Source organism: Canariomyces notabilis (genome assembly GCF_033297395.1).
Source record: "Canariomyces notabilis strain CBS 508.74 unplaced genomic scaffold N656scaffold_5, whole genome shotgun sequence".
In the NCBI taxonomy this organism is placed as follows: Eukaryota; Fungi; Ascomycota; class Sordariomycetes; order Sordariales; family Chaetomiaceae; genus Canariomyces; species Canariomyces notabilis.
In genome coordinates, this window is record NW_027041827.1 from 68,580 (window position 1) to 80,090 (window position 11,511).

Consider the following 11,511-nt stretch of genomic DNA (forward strand, 5'->3'; position numbering starts at 1 on the left):
AGCATTAGCTCTCGTTTCTCTTCTTCTCTCTACGTGATGATGTGTTTGTTTGGTTCGACGATTTCCCGGCTGCCAGACTTGGGGACGCTCGAGACTGCCGGTGTCCTGCAAGTCAGGCAAACGGTCCTCCCTGGTATGCATATTTTTGCCATTGTGCAACACTGACCTGCCCAACAGAACCACAGGCGACAGATTAATCTCCGCCTCTGGAGGGAACAATGGATCAGCTGCATGAAAGCCGCGAGACCCGGGGTGGTAATGGATGGCAAGCGTCGCGGGAAGCAGACGCATCTTCTCTCAGGCGTGTCAAATCATTCCAGCTGCCGCCGTTGTATGCGCGAGTTATCAGCGCGTACAACAACATGTGGGCAGAATGCCCAAGGCGTTTGGCAGCTCGGCAGTGCCCGGCTGTATGACATGAGAGCTGTGTCTCGTCGCTGCGGGATAAGCGGGTTTTATTCGCTGACGCAAGACGTTGGACAGATTCGTGAACCGCAGACATGGCTGACATCTATTTGTTTGTGATTTCAGGTGCTTGCTGCATGCAGGAAGCAGCTGGCCGATCAGCGTCTGTCCCAGTATCCTACAGCCAGCTCAAGACACGGGCATGTAGAATCAGATTGTTACTCATGCTAGGATTAACGACGTCTTGAGTGTTGCATTGGGACGCGGCCTCGTCCCCCATTGCCCCAACGGGACATGAGGGTCTTGTACTATAGAGAGCCAGGCTAGAGAATCTCACAGACTGACAAGAAACCTAACGGGCTGCGATCCTGGGTCTCCCCCGCGAGCCACACGAATGAGGCTCGTAGGTCAAGTATAGGGTCAAAGCATGACCGTCTTAGCATATAGAATGATACCAACAGGCTTCTTGCGTCCCTATTCACTTGCTGCAGTACAAAGGTACGTCTCCGAGCTCGCATGTCGTGAGAAGCATCCACAACCCACAGCGGACCGTCAAGGCTCAGGGACGTTGGCACACCCCTTTTCCTTAGTCACGCTTTCAAGGGGTGGAGGTATATGAATTATAATTCTGGACTCCCACATGGTATGCTAACATATGACTGCCCGGAGAATTAGTCTGAATACGTACTGGCGCTTTAGTTGGTAACATAGCAGCTCACAAGTCGCTTCCAATAACTTGTGTAGAATAAGGTCATGGAGCCAGTTACTCCGTATCATACATCGTATGCCAAACACCCCGGATCACACATCATCCGGGAGGAGAACACCAGAACCCGGCTGGCCAGCTAGACCTTTCCAACACTTCGTCCCTGACAGTAAACCACAACGCTATAACTCAACGCCTCCCTCAAAACCCTGTAGTTACCCGGTGACCAACCCATCCCGGCCACAGTACCACCCACTCACCCAGTGACCGGCTCACTTACAGAGCCAGGTTGTAAGCATACTCATCCTCCATGTTCTGGCTGATCCAAAGAACCACCGAGCTAGAAGAGTAAATTAGGCCCCGGTATCAGCAATAAGAAGCAGCAAATGAAACACACAGAGAGACTCACCTCAACCCAACAAGCGCATTAGCCACCACGTTCTCAACCCCCATGTTGAGCGCGGGCCAGGGCACGCCGGGGACGACAAACTTGAGCACAAAGACGGTCACGCCGCCGGCCATGCCGCCCGCGAGGGCGGCGAAGCCCAGAAAGAGCACAACGCGGGCCTTCCAGGCGACGCCCGACCCGGAGTAGCTGAAGCTGTCGGCCGACAGGCGGGCCTTTTCCACGCTGTTGATGATGAGCATGCCCAGGCTGCTAAAGATGAAGGGCAGCCAGTCGACAAAGGTGACGTGCACCGTCGACCCGTTGAGCGCGGACTTGGACCACACGGCTGAGTCGAGGAGCACGTAGAAGGCGAGGGAGAACTGTTGCACCGGGGGCGCGGGGGGTTAGAGGTCAGTTGGAGGCTTAACAAGAGGAGGGGCTGGAAGCGGGAAAGGGGGGGGCGTGGGTCTGGTGCTGCGTCGGGGTGTGGTGTTGATCGCCAAAACGTACCAGTCCGCCCGCGGCATATACCCCCGCGTTGCGCGCCCACACGCTATTCAGCCATTCCGGCCTCCTGAACTTCCACAGACGGTCCTCGGACATTGTTGTGTATGACGGGTGCAGGCCGGTCCTGGAACTGCGCACAGCGGGACCGAATGGAGGTACGAAGGTAGTCGGGCGCTGCGGTTATCAAGGCTGGGACAATCAGGCTCGAGAACAATATGCGCTATCCGGGACGTTCTGTTCTGTTGATTTCTCGTGATTTTAGAGAGCGATATGAGATTCTGTTCAGCGAGTTACTGCTCTGTGTCGCCGTTGCCGCCGCCTCCGTCGACGTCGTCGAGGGTATCTTTTGTTGTTGGAGACTTGCGAGGCTCAGGCTGAGCTTCTGGGGCAGGATGACGACGTTGGAGCACCTGAAAGTGACCCACCCGCCAAGGCTGGCAATCTTGGCGCATCAGAACCGCGCGACAAAAGCAGTACACGTGACCTCCCTCATCGTCAACCCTCGCTATTTGGGTGTCTGATTTTGGAAGCTGCCATGGTCTAATCTTGCAATTAGCGCTTAAATATATCCTCTATGGATGAGAGAATCTGCAAGTGGTGTCATCTCCTTGACTCAGGCACAAGCTACCAAGAGTTGAGCACTAGGTACTAGTAGTCTTACCCAGCACAAACACAGTCAACGCAAGGAGAGCAGACCATCAAAAATGTCTCTTCTAAATCTGGCAATGATGCTGCTCCATGGATTGCTTCAACGGCCAAAATCAAGCAACCCGACCCCTCCCAACGCCCCTAGTCACCAAGAAGACTGAAACGCAAGACCATCATCAAGAAGCTCTTCGCAGAAACTAAAGCCTGTCCCCAACCATTCACCATCCGGGCCGAACAAGTCCAGAAAGAAGCGGTATTACGACTCCATGCCATTAGACTTCTCCACAGTGACCCTCGGTCTCGATGCGTTGTTGTTGTATGATCCAACCGGTCACGGCTGGAAAAGAGGGCCTTCGTTGCGGAGAAAATCTAACGACACACACCCAAACCACCCAACTCTCCTCTCCTGTTGCTGGCCACACCTAGCTCAAAGCCAAGGTTATTAACGAATAAACCAAATATAGTGTACATGAAAGGTTAACAAGTCCCTCCTGCTCCAAGCATGCATCTACCAGCAACGCGACTGCGTAGCATCAAGAGTGCCTCTCCTGAAAGCGAGTAAAATAATCAGCGCCAAAAGGGTAAGAATAAGGCGAAACCCCTGAGATGCCATCCTTCAGCCCTTTTCCTCACGCCGCGCGCGACGAGAGATGGTTGGGCGAAGAATGCATGCCTCTTGAGATAAGTCCAAGAACAGAAAACGAAGAAGGGAATCGTTTGACGCCGTGACAGAATATGACCCGAACCGAATCGTTTGAAAGAAAACTGATTCCAGTCGCCCGAACGCCGTAGTGATTCGTTGATGTGAGTCGCTGTATTCAATAGATTGGCCCTCTCAGGCGCCTCGGCTGTCCCGTAAGCTGATCAAGACTTGTCGAATCGCCTTCTTCCCCCTCATCCTATATCTCGATTGTCTTCATCCCCTCTGCCTCCGTATCAGGCTGCTTTTCGCTTGCCACCGCTGCCGAGCCGTTCAGTTTTGTCTCGGGCTTGGTCTGCTCAATAGCAACGTCGCCATTGGCAGCCAGGGCGGCGAGTCTTGGGGCATTTTCCTTACTTTCCTCGCCGCTTTGCCGAGGTGTATCAACCTCGACCAGTTTCTCCCCGGACTTCGGACTCGTAGCTACCTCCTCGGCCACTCGCGCGAGCGGGCTCGGCTTCCCATAGCCGGGCCTAATGGGGCTTGGGATCGGGGAGATGGCCCCGGGGCGCTGCAGCGACCGGCCGCGGTGTTCAATGTTTGGTTCTGTAGGGGTTGCGTAAGGAGAGTTCGGGGCGCTAAGTGAGCCCGCTCCCGGCGCCATCGACTTGCGCTTGGCGGCCGTGCGCCCGTACTTCTGGTCCATTCTCCACCTCAAAATGTCAAAGTAAGCCGGTTCGACACGGGCGTTCCTGAACTCGCGCAATTTGAGTTCGCCCGTCTCCTCGTCGATAAACCACCTCCCGCTCTTCAAGTCGTCGGCAACAATGGCCAGGAACGCGGACCACGACCGGGCAACCACGTATTTCGTGTCATAATCCCGCCCAAAGAGGATCACTTGGCCCCAATGACCCTTTGGACCCGGCGCAAGGTCCACAGCCAGATTGTTGCCACCCCAATCCCGGACTAGAGGGATCCAGGCAGGGTGCGTATACGCCTTTTGTACCGCGTTCGGGGGAACGCAATCTTGGCGGGCTAACAGCTCCTGTCTCCAATTCCCCCTCCTAGGCGATGTCGGTGCCGAGCTGGACGAAGCAGCTGCTGACGTGGATGCCTGGCCGCTGCTACCTCCAAGAGTCTTTGACGGGACCGTGGGCCTGGGAAATGTGGCCTCGAGCAAGAATTCTTGGTTAACTTTCCGCCAGTTCTCCCACTCCTGCACGATCTCCTCGCAGTCCAGAAGCATCGAGCCAAAAATGATGCCTGTCGGGATGCCACCGCGTTCCTGGCCGTCGTGGATCTGCAGAGACTCCCTAACGTCTTGCGGGAGAGAGCAGTCGAGCTGGAACTCGAGCTCATTGAGGTCGTTGATCGTGCACCCCTCACAGAGCTGATCGAACAGCTCCGGGTAGTGCTCCTCGGCCCAATTATCTATCCTCTTCCACGAACTGGCTATCGAAGGCGGCGGCGGCATGCCATCGCTGAATGACTGCATCGGAATCTCGCCCGCTGGACTCTGCGTCTCAAAACCATCGGCTGTGCTGGACTGCCGCGCGTTAAACGATCTCATGCCGGGGGAGTAGGGTCTATTGGGTCCAGGGCTCATAGGTGCTCCACCAGGGGGAATCGAGGCCCCTTGTGAGGGATCGAACGTCGAGCCCGAATGCCGGGCGGTTTCGTCGTGGTAGGGCGATGCGAGGTCCGGACGCGCATCACCCGTGGCCAGGCCATTTAACGGAACATGGCGCCCGGTTTTGTAAGGCGCATCGTAGGTGGAATCTGGCTCCCTAGTCAGCGAGCAATACCCAAAGCCGTCCAATCATGGGCAATGCTAACGTCTGTCATTACTGGTCATGGTATGCCAGAACGAGCGGAAGACGGATCCTATTCTGATATCGGGGCCGTGTTGTCAGCAAAGTCAAAGTTGGCGCGGCAAACGCCGGTTTCACATACGAAGCCATGTTGGGCGTCGAATCCTAACGCGGTGTGTGGTGACTCGGGAGCGGTAAGGAGCGGAGCCGATTTCAAGTCCCTAGCCGGTGGTACGAGAGCTGATCTTCGGCAGGTGAAGGTGGGTTTAGGGTTGATTCGGAGTTCACAAGCGCGCGCCGCTTGTGCGAACGGAGAACGGGAGTGGCCGGCGGAGGGGAAAGAAGAAGGACGATGGCCAAGGAAATTCGAGAGTGATCAGGAAACGAAACAACAAAACGAGTGATGCATCCGCATTGACGACGATGATGTAGTGGGCAGCTGCAAGAGAGCGGTCGACGATGGGAAAGTTTGGTTTCCAAGCTTCTCGTCTCTCAAGGGGCGGAAAAGAAGCAGCCAATGCAGGGCCTTCAAGAGCGAGTTGGCAAATCAGGGGTGAGGTTCCCACTCGCACTGGCCCGGACAAGCTGGTGGGGGCTGTTGACTGGCTGCCAAAGGCCCGCTGAGCCAGCTGCAAGCCTCGATTTCGGCACTCCGGGGTCCGCCACACAAACAGCCAAGCCGAAGCCGTTGGACGGTGTCACGCACGAAAAGGTGCTTGTAACGTTAATTATCTGGGTCCCGGGGGTGGATGCAGGATCAGGGACAATGCGACAGCATAAAGTTGGCCAACGTTGGCGAGATACTCGATCCTTTTGAGTTTGAGCGGCACCACTGCCGAACCAGATGTCACCCTCTAGCAAGTAATTTCGCATGTTACCAAACTTCTTTGATGCCTGGAGCGTCGTCCAGATATTAACAAAAACGTCATTCTCCCATCCATCTCCCCCTTTCGCAGCTGGGTGTTTGTGCCACACGGATTTGTATGATCCATGCGGGGGTTCAAACCAGAGATTTGTGTATCTCTCCTTGTATGGGCTACCCGGTATTGAAGCATGGCCTACCGGTACTGTCGATACTCAACGAGCGAACAGTTCGCTGGGATCCGGTGCAATCTTCGTCAGCACGGCAGCATGAGCAGCCACAAATGCAGCTATCTCGGTCTTAATCGGTGCATGTTTCAGATCTGTACGTTTCCGGTTGGCCATTGCTTTTCCATCAAGCCAGTTTTGGAAGGGAAGAAAACCCCGGTCAACAACTACAACATGTATAAGTGCCTTAGCTTTAAGTGAGGTGGTTACGTGTACACTAAACTAAACAATGACAGTAGCCTCCCGTCACTGCACCTCATGCAGCTGCAACTAGCAATTGGATGAAGTGTATCGTTTCGTACGTTGGTCTCGATCTCCTGTCAGTTACGTCGTCTCAACTCTCAAGCTACCGCACACCATGCGCCGAGGTCACTTTGACAGTTTGTCACTCAATCACCGACCTTACATTAGTCGCATAACAACGGCAGTAACCTCGAAAGCCATTGGCAACACCGGTATCTCCCTGGGCATTGCCACCTGACTGAACAAATGATAACAATCAACGGCTTGCTCAACCAATCCCCTTCCGAAACCCTTGCGATCTGAAGGGCAGCGGCTCGCTGTCGCTTTCTCCCTCCAGCTTGCCATACCGCAACACAGGCACGCGTCGTCCTTGTCCAGTCAGACCCCAACATGAAATCCCTAGGTATGAGTCTTGGGCACAATCACCCATGGTACCTCATTCGGAAAGCGTGATTCAATGACTCCGTCACCGCGGTGCAATCCGTCCGCCGGTCTCATCCGTTCCCCCGCACCAGAGCGGCCCGCGCATGCATTTCGCTTTCTTTTGCTAGTGTAAAACGTAGGGTTATCGCAGATTATGAAAACCCCCTTCCGGTAAGGTAGATGTGGCTGGAATACTTCCTTAGGTATGATTGCAACCGCAAGAAATAAATAGAAGTGTGTTCGAAGTCAGCACGGACAAACACATCAGCGCTGTAGCAACAGGCGGCATCACACTACAGTGGCATGAGCATGTCTAGATCTGAAGGTTGATGCTGCTGTGCTTAAATCATCTGATCGATGCTGGACAATTAATCGCCCTACGCACTTGCCACGCAAAGAAACCAAGGGGGAGCAAGCTGGCATAAAGAAGCCTCAATTCCAGATGCCGTTCCACACCCCCAATCAATGGTCAACGCTACCCCTAAAACTCCAGAACCTGCTTTCCAGCGCAACCAAACCCGGGCAAACCCATCATCACCACCGAGACTGACTGCCTCAACTCTGCCACATGTACTCGCTCAGCGCAAGCAACTTGTCAGCCATCTGCCTCTTGGCAGCAGCAGCCACGCCCCTTTCCGGATCTGCCAGCTGCTCGCTATAGCACAACTCCAGCAACGCCTTGAGTTCGTCGTACGTAAATCGCACATCCCCACTGCCACTGCCACTGCCACTCTTACTCTGGCCTTTGTCCGCGCCATTCCCATTCCCATCCCCATTCCCAACCTCCTCCGTCCCCGACTCCCCCTCAGCTTGCGGCGTCCTGGCCGCAAGGCTATCCTCCTTGGCCTTCTTAACAATCTCGTCCGGGCCGAGATCAAAGAGCTCAAAGTACCTAGCGGCCCGTCCCAGATCGACGCCCGCGGCCTCGATATTCTTCAGGTTCTGCTGGAGCACCAAGATGTTGAGCTGCATGCGGCCGCAACCTTTCGCGTTCATGGGCGCCACCATGGGCGCGTTGGCGATGAGGAAGGCGTTGACGAGCAGCGCGAGGCCCGTCCGTACAAAGCTCGCCTCCCGCTCCCGCAGGAAGCGTGACGCCGTCTCGTCAAACGCCACCAGCTCCGCGTTGAGCGAGAGGACCTCCGGGTCTGGCTCGGCCACGTCCTGCTCGAGTAGGTAGGGTGCAGTGGCGGCGGGGGAGAGCGCCGTGTGTAGCGACTGCGCGATCCGGCAGCGGATCTCCATGTGCAGTGTGCGGAGGGCTACCGAGGCCAGCTCCGAGTATGAGGTCAGGATGCTGTCGAAGGATCTGAGAATGCTGTTAGCGGATTCAATGGACTAGGGGATGAGAGGGACAAGAGGTGCACGTACTGGACTGTCTCCTGCGTCATAGGCAGGTAGACGGGCCCCTCCTCTGCCGTGGCCTTGTTGGGGTCGTTGAGCAGCGTCCAACGCTTCCTTTCCGGTTTCGGTAGGCTGGACCTGGACGAGTCCGTCTCGTTCTGCGTGATATGCCGGAGGCTGAGGATCTTGACCGACAACCACTTCATGCTGGTGTACAGCAGGCAGAGTGACGAAATAGTGTCGCGGTCCTGGATGATGTCGCTGGGTTCGAGCTTCTTCTCCTTGGTCCGAGCAATGAGCAAACTCGCTTCCTTTTCCAGAAGCTCACGGTCTGCCGTCTCGGCTTGCCACAGCTTCTGCATCGTCTCGTGGATCTCGCTGGGTTCGAGGGCCATGACGGCAGACGCCCGCAATTCCTGAGCAGTCGATGCCTCTTCCTGCGTCTTGGTCACGAGAGCCTTGTACCAGTTGAAGCACCTGTCGTAGTACCTAAGCATTTGAGTGATGATGAGCGAGCTAAGCGCCTGGTCGTGGGGGATTGTCCCCAGCATTCTGCAGAATGCAGTTACAATTGTGAAGAAGGCAGTTGCTCCCTTGAAGATGGGCCGCTTGGCAACGTCGGTCCAATCCGGGTCCTGGAAAAAGGCATCCGCTTCGCCAAAGACGGTGTCACTGAGCTTTCCAAGCGTCTCATCTAGTTGTGGTTGGAACACATTGACGAGGAAGTTGTCGAGGAACGTGGTCAAAGTGCTCGTGGCCAGGTCGGACCCGGGCGGGACAATATTCTTCAGCCGCTGGAGGAAGACAAGCGTCGGTGGTAAGAGCAGGCTCATATTGAACACACTGGGCTCGACGAGGGATTTGTACGTCCCGCTGCCTTGTTGGTTGGTACCGTAGCCGGTGCTCTTCCTGCTGGTTGCCAGATCGGAGCGTGGCACGATTAGAGCCGCTTTTTTGCCATCTAACCCCTTCCGCAAGTTGGAGGTCAAGCCGGGCACGGCAGATTGAATGATGGTATCCAAGGCCTCGTACTCGGTTGTCATCTCTGCCGACTTGGCATCAGCCTCTGAAAACTTGAAGAGATGCTCCCGCGATGCGTCAGCCTTTCCGTTCAGGCCAGCGCCCGGCCTAGGGGAGGAGCGGAACTGGTAGACATCGGCATCGGTTGTGACGTAGTTGTGCAACAGGGAGCGGATCTCATTCTGGTACAGATTCCAGAGCTCTTTGAAACCGCCTAACAATGCAATGTTGTTGCCAGCTCCCTCGCGACGGATCAAAGACTTGATCGACTCGTGGAATACCCGGTGGCCCTCGGCTATCGCTTCAAACTTGCCATAGAGAGTCCACAAAAGATCGTAGATTACATCCGCCCTCATTCGGGTCTCCCGCTGGCCGTATATGTGGAGCCCGTGAGAGCCATGCGAGCCGCCCCTCAACGAACTAGGATGCTTCTGGTCAATGTCGTTGATAGTCTCGTTCACCACCGCGAAAAGCTCAACAGGGAGTCTCTGCTTCAGCGTGTCGACTGCAGTTTCCAGCCTGCCCAGTCTGTTTAGTGACTCGACCAACAGTGTTATGTAATAGAATGTGTCGGCCTCGGGATTCTTGTGCGGATCTTCTGCCACGGACCGATCCCAGTCGATGGTGTCCAGGATGGCGTGGAAAGGGGCAACCGCGGGCGAGTCCTTGAGCGCCTCGTTAAGGGCGCCTTGGCTTTTAGCCAGATTCTGCCACCGCTCCTGGCAGTAGGGCGACTTGAGGTAGAGGTGCTCGTGTAACTCCTCGACCAAAATGTCCAAGAGCGCCGTCTCTTGATTCGCCAGGTAGGCGCGCAGATCGCTCAGCGCACCGATTCCATCCAGTTCGGGCTTTGTGAGCTTCCGCAGTGCGTTCTGAAGGACCTCCACGGCGGTAAGGAACCGTTTTTCAGATATCCTGGCCTCGAGCTGGTCGGGCACGGTGCGCAGTTCGTCCAGCTCGTTGAGCGTCTGCAGCACTCCATCGTACATACGTGATGTCGCATGTAGCTTCTTCAGCTCCGGGTCCGTGGTGCAGAGCGCTGCCTTGGATGCTGCTAGAGACTCCTTGAGAGCGCGCACCTTCTTCTGCGACGTTTGTATGCTCCCTTGGATCTTGTGGAATGTGCCGATGGAGCTGTTGAAGCCCTGATGATACTCGTGGACGATCTTCTTGAGCGAGTTCTGCAGGTACTGGTGGGTGCGCTGGAAGTTGCGGTACTCGTGGGCGCGGCCGACAGAGCTGGTGTCGAGCAGCTGCAGGGCCAGTTGAACGGGAATGCAGTCATTCTCGCACATGGCGGGCCACTCCTGCTTGATCAGCTCGAGCACCTTGCCCATCTCTCGCTCAGCGTTGGTCTCTTGGACCCGCTCGCGCTGGGCAGACCGTGGCGGGGGACCATTACGAGCGCTGGGGGGCGGCCGCGGGTTCGCCTGCCGCGACGGCGCAACATTGCGATCACTGCCATACCCCTCTCCGTACGGATCGTACTCGTCATCCTGGCGGCCGAGGCCATCGTAGCTGCCGTTGCGGTACGACTGGCCGTATCTGTTGGACATGGTTGTTTCGGTGCGCCGGACGCTATCGGATCGAATTGCTCTTCATTCTCGGTCTCGGCTTGGTATGGCTATGTGTGTGGAATAGGTCCGTGATAGATGGCGCTGTATATATTGGCTTGATATCAATTGAAACGAGAATGTCCAGGCGCTCAAAGTCAGAATCGCAGGTCGGTTGCGTCCTCTCGGTTGTAAGGTTGTCAAGGTGCAAGTGGTGGGCGGGACGATGCAGCTTGGCTGGGGCTGGCGTTGCACATACCACCTGCAACCTGTGTAACGTAACGTAACTTACCACATCTTGGCCCAACACGCAAGTTGGCCCCACCCAAAATAGGCTCAAAAACAGCCACTTTGCCAGGGTCAGTCAAATCATCACAACGCAGTCAAATATAGCCAAATCAACGCACTTCAATTACTAGCTATAGTTGCCGCAGGGCAGTATTAGCTATTACAGTCAGTCAATTACATAGTACAACGTAGTCGTCCACCCAGTCAATCCACTCAGTCAATCTACCTAGTCAACCCTATACAACAACGACGACGACGTAGTTATTCGAATACATTAGGTCCCATCTTCAGTTCCTTCTATACCATATTGACAAAGGTAACGAAGCTACATATAGCTTCGCGTTCAGCCTTGGCCATAGCTTTCTGGGCTTCCTCTTTCTCCCTCTCCTTGATCTTACATTGAGCCTCCTCAACCGTAAGGACCCGGGCATCGCCAACGGCCTTCC

The 11,511-nt window shown here is 55.5% G+C and overlaps 3 protein-coding genes across 3 annotated transcripts; all 3 read right to left on the bottom strand.

The window, feature by feature from the left end:
• Nucleotides 1–1,024: 1,024 nt before the first annotated feature.
• Nucleotides 1,025–2,238, bottom strand: N656DRAFT_776587 (UPF0220-domain-containing protein). The gene is made up of 3 exons (XM_064814664.1): nucleotides 2,010–2,238; nucleotides 1,521–1,879; nucleotides 1,025–1,451 (listed from the first exon to the last, which is right to left on the bottom strand). The coding sequence occupies exons 1-3, from the start codon at nucleotides 2,100–2,102 to the stop codon at nucleotides 1,388–1,390; spliced, it is 516 nt and encodes a 171-aa protein (XP_064672024.1). The 5' UTR covers nucleotides 2,103–2,238; the 3' UTR covers nucleotides 1,025–1,387.
• Nucleotides 2,239–3,553: 1,315 nt separating this feature from the next.
• Nucleotides 3,554–5,149, bottom strand: N656DRAFT_796108 (cell wall assembly and cell proliferation coordinating protein; the record flags this gene model as incomplete). Its single annotated transcript, XM_064817491.1, has 2 exons — nucleotides 3,554–5,073; nucleotides 5,131–5,149. The coding sequence occupies 2 exons, from the start codon at nucleotides 5,147–5,149 to the stop codon at nucleotides 3,554–3,556; spliced, it is 1,539 nt and encodes a 512-aa protein (XP_064672025.1).
• A 2,009-nt stretch (nucleotides 5,150–7,158) lies between these two features.
• On the bottom strand, nucleotides 7,159–10,983 carry N656DRAFT_843205 (uncharacterized protein). Its single transcript, XM_064819075.1, has 2 exons — nucleotides 8,232–10,983; nucleotides 7,159–8,169 (listed from the first exon to the last, which is right to left on the bottom strand). The coding sequence occupies exons 1-2, from the start codon at nucleotides 10,778–10,780 to the stop codon at nucleotides 7,416–7,418; spliced, it is 3,303 nt and encodes a 1,100-aa protein (XP_064672026.1). The 5' UTR covers nucleotides 10,781–10,983; the 3' UTR covers nucleotides 7,159–7,415.
• Between the last annotated feature and the right edge of the window lie 528 nt (nucleotides 10,984–11,511).

Excerpts from the sequence above, each read along its gene's own strand:
- N656DRAFT_776587 (XM_064814664.1), bottom strand. The coding sequence starts at position 2,102 with ATGTCCGAGGACCGTCTGTGGAAGTTCAGGAGGCCGGAATGGCTGAAT. Across the intron at positions 1,880-2,009 it reads TATATGCCGCGGGCGGACTG|TTCTCCCTCGCCTTCTACGT; the intron begins GTACGTTTTGGC and ends CCGGTGCAACAG. Across the intron at positions 1,452-1,520 it reads AATGCGCTTGTTGGGTTGAG|CTCGGTGGTTCTTTGGATCA; the intron begins GTGAGTCTCTCT and ends TTACTCTTCTAG.
- N656DRAFT_843205 (XM_064819075.1), bottom strand. The coding sequence starts at position 10,780 with ATGTCCAACAGATACGGCCAGTCGTACCGCAACGGCAGCTACGATGGC. Across the intron at positions 8,170-8,231 it reads ATGACGCAGGAGACAGTCCA|ATCCTTCGACAGCATCCTGA; the intron begins GTACGTGCACCT and ends CAGCATTCTCAG.